Source organism: Petromyzon marinus, chromosome 65 (assembly GCF_048934315.1).
Source record: "Petromyzon marinus isolate PM22_M1 ecotype Great Lakes invasive population chromosome 65, UKy_Petmar_22M1.pri1.0, whole genome shotgun sequence".
NCBI lineage: Eukaryota > Metazoa > Chordata > Hyperoartia > Petromyzontiformes > Petromyzontidae > Petromyzon > Petromyzon marinus.
In genome coordinates, this window is record NC_133731.1 from 4,355,960 (window position 1) to 4,361,959 (window position 6,000).

At 56.6% G+C, this 6,000-nt stretch overlaps 1 protein-coding gene across 1 annotated transcript in view; it reads right to left on the reverse strand.

Moving 5' to 3' along the window:
* LOC116956417 (uncharacterized) overlaps window positions 1-5,618 on the reverse strand; it is a 30,319-nt gene extending 24,701 nt beyond the window's left edge. Inside the window, exon 1 of the mRNA XM_076054363.1 lies at window positions 5,267-5,618. Within this exon, the coding sequence (XP_075910478.1) occupies window positions 5,267-5,284 (18 nt within the window). The 5' untranslated portion in view covers window positions 5,285-5,618. The remainder of the gene's footprint in view (window positions 1-5,266) is intronic.
* Between the last annotated feature and the right edge of the window lie 382 nt (window positions 5,619-6,000).

Genomic DNA, 6,000 nt, shown 5'->3' on the forward strand with positions numbered 1-6,000 from the left:
CCACTACACCCCCCCCCCCCACACTCATCCCGATACCCACACACTCACCACCACACTCACCACTGAACTCAATACCCCACACACACACACACAACCCCCCCCAAACCCCCCAACCCACAGCGCTTAGAAGTTAAACCACAAGGCACGGGCGCGCATTCTACCCCCACCCCCCGCTTCACCAGCAGCATCATCAGCATCTTCACGATGACTAATTCATCATCAGCATCATCAGCATATTCATGATGACCAATTCATCATCAGCATCATCGGAATGACCATCACCACCAAGCAACAGAATCAGCATCCTCAGCATCTTCATGATGACTAATTCATCATCAGCATCTTCATGATAACTGATTCATCATCAGCAGCATCATCATCAGCATCTTCATGATGACTAATCCATCATCAGCGTCATCAGAATGACCATCACCACTAAGCAGCAGAATCAGCATCATTGTCCGATGACGCAATCATCATCATCAAATGGCCCCAATGATCCATCATCGTCGTCATCATCGTCGTCATCATCATCGTCATCATCGTCACGTCCGGAGCCCCAGGGACAGACGACGCCGCGTGCCGGCATCGTCACGAGGCGGTGGAAGGGCAGAATGAGCGGGAAGTGGTGGTGGTGGTGGTGGAAGTGGTGGAACTGGTGGTGGAAGTGGAGGTGGAGGTGGTGGTGGAAGTGGTGGAAGTGGTGGTGGAAGTGGTGGAAGTGGTGGTGGAAGTGGTGGTGGTAGTGGAGGTGGTGGAGGTGGTGCTGGTGGTGGAAGTGGTGGTGGAGGTGGTGGAAGTGGTAGTGGAAGTGGTGGTGGTGATGGAGGTGGTGGTGGAAGTGGTGGTGGAGGTGGTGGTGTAAGTGGTGGTGAAGGTGGTGGTGGTGGTGTAAGTGGAAATGGTGGGGGAAGTGGTGGTGGAGGTGGTGGTGGTGGAAGTGGTGGTGGAAGTGGTGGTGGTGGAAGTGGTGGTGGTGGAAGTGGTGGAAGTGGTGGTGGTGGAAGTGGTGATGGAGGTGGCGGTGAAGGAGGTGGCGGTGATGGAGGTGGCGATGATGGAGGTGGCAATGATGGAGGTGGCGATGATGGAGGTGGCGATGATGGAGGTGGCGATGATGGAGGTGGCGATGATGGAGGTGGCCATGATGGAGGTGGCGATGATGGAGGTGCGATGATGGAGGTGGCGATGATGGAGGTGGTGATGATGGAGGTGGTGATGATGATGGTGATGGAGGTGATGGAGGTGATGATGATGGAGGTGGCGATGATGATGATGATGATGGAGGTGGCGATGATGATGATGGAGGTGGCGATGACGATGATGGAGGTGGCGATGATGGAGGTGGCGATGATGGAGGTGGCGATGGAGGTGGCGATGATGGAGGTGGCGATGATGGAGGTGGCGATGATGGAGGTGGCGATGATGGAGGTGGCGATGGAGGTGGCGATGATGGAGGTGGCGATGATGGAGGTGGCGATGATGGTGATGGAGGTGATGATGATGGAGGTGGCGATGATGGAGGTGGCGATGATGGAGGTGGCGATGATGGAGGTGGTGATGATGGAGGTGGTGATGATGGAGGTGATGATGATGGAGGTGGCGATGATGATGGAGGTGGCGATGATGATGATGATGGAGGTGGCGATGATGGAGGTGGCGATGATGGAGGTGGCGATGATGGAGGTGGCGATGATGGAGGCGGCGATGATGGAGGCGACGATGATGGAGGCGGCGATGATGGAGGCGGCGATGATGGAGGCGGCGATGATGGAGGTGGCGATGATGGCGGTGGCGGTGGTAATGATGATGTAGCAGGTGCCGGGACGCGTGACTCCATTATTGGAGAGTGCACGCGATCACCGTGCACTCTCCAACAAGTAAGTGGGAGAGAGACGACAGAGGAGCGGGCAGGAGTCGATGTCACCACGTCCCCTCGACGTGGCCACGAGAGGACACGCGGGGGACCGTTCCACAACGCACAAAGCTCCCCCGCGTAGCCTCGACAGACTGTTGGGGCAAGCGCTGTTAGCGAGTAGCAGCGCCTACGAAGGCCGGCACGGCTACTCAACGATGGGAATGCGGCCACCACCACCACCACCATCACGCCCGGCCGCCTTCATCTCCTGTTGCGGCGATGTTTACGCATCGCGCCAGGGGAAATCTAACTCAGGCCGCCGGGTTCGTAGCGGTTTAGCTCGTTTCACGGTCGCGCGCGCGAGACATGACCTGGGATAGAACTTCAACCGTGGGGGACGGGAGCGAGTATGTGGAGGGTGACTCGAGGGAGGATGGACGCGGGGAGAGGTGGACAACTGGAGGACGACACGGAGGGAGGAGACAAAGGGCGACCGAGCGATGTCCACTCGTGACGCACGGGTAGTCGCTCGCTCTCGTGGAGAGAGGACGACTCAGAGAGAGGGGGCGACTCAGAGAGAGAGAACGACTCGGAGAGAGAACGACTCAGAGAGAGAGAGAACGACGCAAGAGAGAGAAGGGGGGACGACTCCGAGAGGGGACGACTCAAATAGAGGACGACTCAGAGAGAGAGAAGACGACTCAGAGAGAAAGGACGACTCAGCAGCATGAGCCACGCGCGCGTGAAGAGCCGACGCTACTGGGCAATCACCCAGGCTGAGGTCCTCTATATATCATCGTCGTCGTTGTCATCATCATCGTCGTGGTCGTCGTCGTCATCATCGTCGTCGTCGTCATCATCGTCGTCGTCATCATCGTCGTCGTCATCATCGTCGTCATCATCATCAAGGTGTCATCATCATCAAGGTGTCATCATCATCGTCATCATCAAGATGTCATCATCATCGTTGTCATCATCATCAAGGTGTCATCATCATCAAGGTGTCATCATCATCGTCATCATCATCAAGGTGTCATCATCATCGTCGTCATCATCATCATCATCAAGGTGTCATCATCATCGTGTCATCATTATCGTCGTCATCATCATCAAGGTGTCATCATCATCGTTATCATCGTCAAGGTGTCATCATCATCGTCGTCTTCATCATCAAGGTGTCATCGTCATCATCATCAAGGTGTCATCATCATCGTCATCATCATCAAGGTGTCATCATCATCATCGTCGTCATCATCATCAAGGTGTCATCATCATCGTCGTCATCATCAAGGTGGCATCATCATCATCGTCGTCGTCAGCGTAAAGGTGTCATCATCATCAAGGTGTCATCATCGTCGTCGTCATCATCAAGGTGTCATCATCATCGTCGTCAAGGTGTCACTATGATCATCGTCGTCATCAAGGTGTCATCATCATCGTCGTCATCGTCAAGGTGTCATCATCATCGTCAAGGTGTCATCATCATCGTCGTCATCATCAAGGTGTCATCATCATCATCATCAAGGTGTCATCATCATCATCGTCATCATCAAGGTGTCATCATCATCATCGTCGTCATCATCAAGGTGTCATCATTATCGTCGTCATCATCATCAAGGTGTCATCATCATCATCATCGTCGTCATCATCATCAAGGTGTTATCGGGTAATTAACGAGCGCATTCACACGCATGCGGGAGGGGTAGATGAACGAGCGAACCGCGGGACCCGTGACAAACAAACGGAAAACCCGCGCAGGTACCACTCCAAGACTCGCCGAGCAGAGGAAGGGAGAGAGAGCGAGAGCGAGAGACGTGGGGAGAGAGAGAGAGAGCGAGAGACGTGGGGAGAGAGAGAGAGCGGGAGACGTGGGCACAGAGAGAGAGCGAGAGACGTGGGCACAGAGATAGAGAGAGACGTGGGCACAGAGAGAGCGAGAGACGTGGGCACAGAGAGAGAGAGCGAGAGACGTGGACACAGAGAGAGCGGGAGACATGGGCACAGAGAGAGAGAGACGTGGACACAGAGAGACAGAGAGACGTAGACACAGAGAGAGCGAGATACGTGGGCACAGAGAGAGCGAGAGACGTGGGCACAGAGAGAGAGAGAGCGAGAGACGTGGACACAGAGAGAGAGAGAGACGTGGGCACAGAGAGAGAGAGAGACGTGGGCACAGAGAGAGAGAGCGAGAGACGTGGACACAGAGAGAGAGAGACGTGGACACAGAGAGAGAGAGACAGAGAGACGTAGACACAGATAGAGAGAGACGTGGGCACAGAGAGAGCGGGAGACGTGGACACAGAGATAGAGAGAGACGTGGGCACAGAGAGAGCGAGAGACGTGGGCACAGAGAGAGCGGGAGACGTGGACAGAGAGAGAGAGACGTGGACACAGAGAGCGAGAGACGTGGACACAGAGAGAGCGAGAGACGTGGGCACAGAGAGAGCGAGAGACGTGGACACAGAGAGCGGGAGACGTGGACACAGAGAGCGGGAGACGTGGACACAGAGAGCGGGAGACGTGGACAGAGAGAGCGAGAGACGTGGGCACAGAGAGAGACGTGGGAGACGTGGACACAGAGAGCGGGAGACGTGGGCACAGAGAGAGCGAGAGACGTGGACACAGAGAGAGAGAGAGACGTGGACACAGAGAGTGGGAGAGACGTGGACACAGCGGGAGACGTGGACACAGCGGGAGACGTGGACACAGAGAGAGCGAGAGACGTGGACACAGAGAGCGAGAGACGTGGACGCAGAGAGAGCGAGAGACGTGGACACAGAGAGCGAGAGACGTGGACGCAGAGAGAGCGGGAGACGTGGACACAGAGAGCGGGAGACGTGGACACAGAGAGCGGGAGACGTGGACACAGAGAGAGAGAGAGCGACGTGGACACAGAGAGGGAGAGACGTAGACACAGAGAGAGACGTGGGCACAGAGAGAGCGAGAGCCGTGGACAGAGAGAGCGAGAGACGTGGACAGAGAGAGAGCGAGAGACGTGGACAGAGAGAGAGAGAGACGTGGACACAGATAGAGTGAGACGTGGACACAGATAGAGTGAGACGTGGACACAGAGAGAGAGACGTGGACACAGAGAGAGCGAGAGACGTGGACACAGAGAGAGCGAGAGACGTGGGCACAGAGAGAGAGAGACGTGGGCACAGAGAGAGCGAGAGACGTGGGCACAGAGAGAGAGAGACGTGGACACAGAGAGAGACGTGGACACAGAGAGAGAGAGCGAGAGACGTGGGCACAGACAGAGAGAGAGACGTGGACACAGAGAGAGCGAGAGACGTGTGGAGAGAGAGGGGTGGGAGGAGGGAGACGTTGGAGGGGTGGGAGGAGGGAGACGTTGTGAGAGAGCGAGCCAGGAGAGAGCGAGGGAGGGAGGGAGAGTTTCCTTCCTCTCACCTTTACTGCGGCGCCCATGGCAGGAGCTGGAGAGACGAGAGGTGTCCCCCAACGGAATCACATCACCACCACCACCATCATCATCGCCATCACCACCACCACCATCATCATCATCGTCGTCGTCGTCCCACTTCGAGACCGGCCCATGCTCGTCCCGGCCGGGAGGCCTCCCCGCAGCCGCCACTCCCTTCCCACGAAGCTCGCGACCCCCCCTCTTCCTCCTCTCTTCCTCCTCCTCTCCTCCTCCTCTCTTCCTCGCCTCTCTCCTCCTCCTCTAGCTCAGTCCGCACGCTCTGCAAGGACGTTGCAATTCGCCCCCCTCCTCCTCCTCCTGCACCACTCTCAAACTAACCTGCTGCTCTGCTGCTGGGTGGTGTGGTGTTCCCCTCTTGCCCTCTCTCTCTCGTCTCTCTCTCTCCACTCTCTCTCCTCCTCTCTCTCCTCCTCTCTCCTCTCTCCTCTCTCTCTCCTCCTCCTCTCTCCTCTCTCTCCTCCTCTCTTCCTCTCTCTCTCTCTTCCTCTCTCTCCACTTCCTCTCGCTCAGTCCGCACGCTCACGGCAGAACGTGGCAATTCGCTTCCTCGGCTCTCCTCCACAGCCGCAGCAGCCGCAAGGGGCACGGGAACTTCGTGGTTCTACTTCGTGGTTCTAATTGGGAGCGCTCAGCATTGGCGCGGTCCCTGCCACCGCAGCTGCTGCTGCTGATGATGATGATGTTGCTGATGATGATGTTG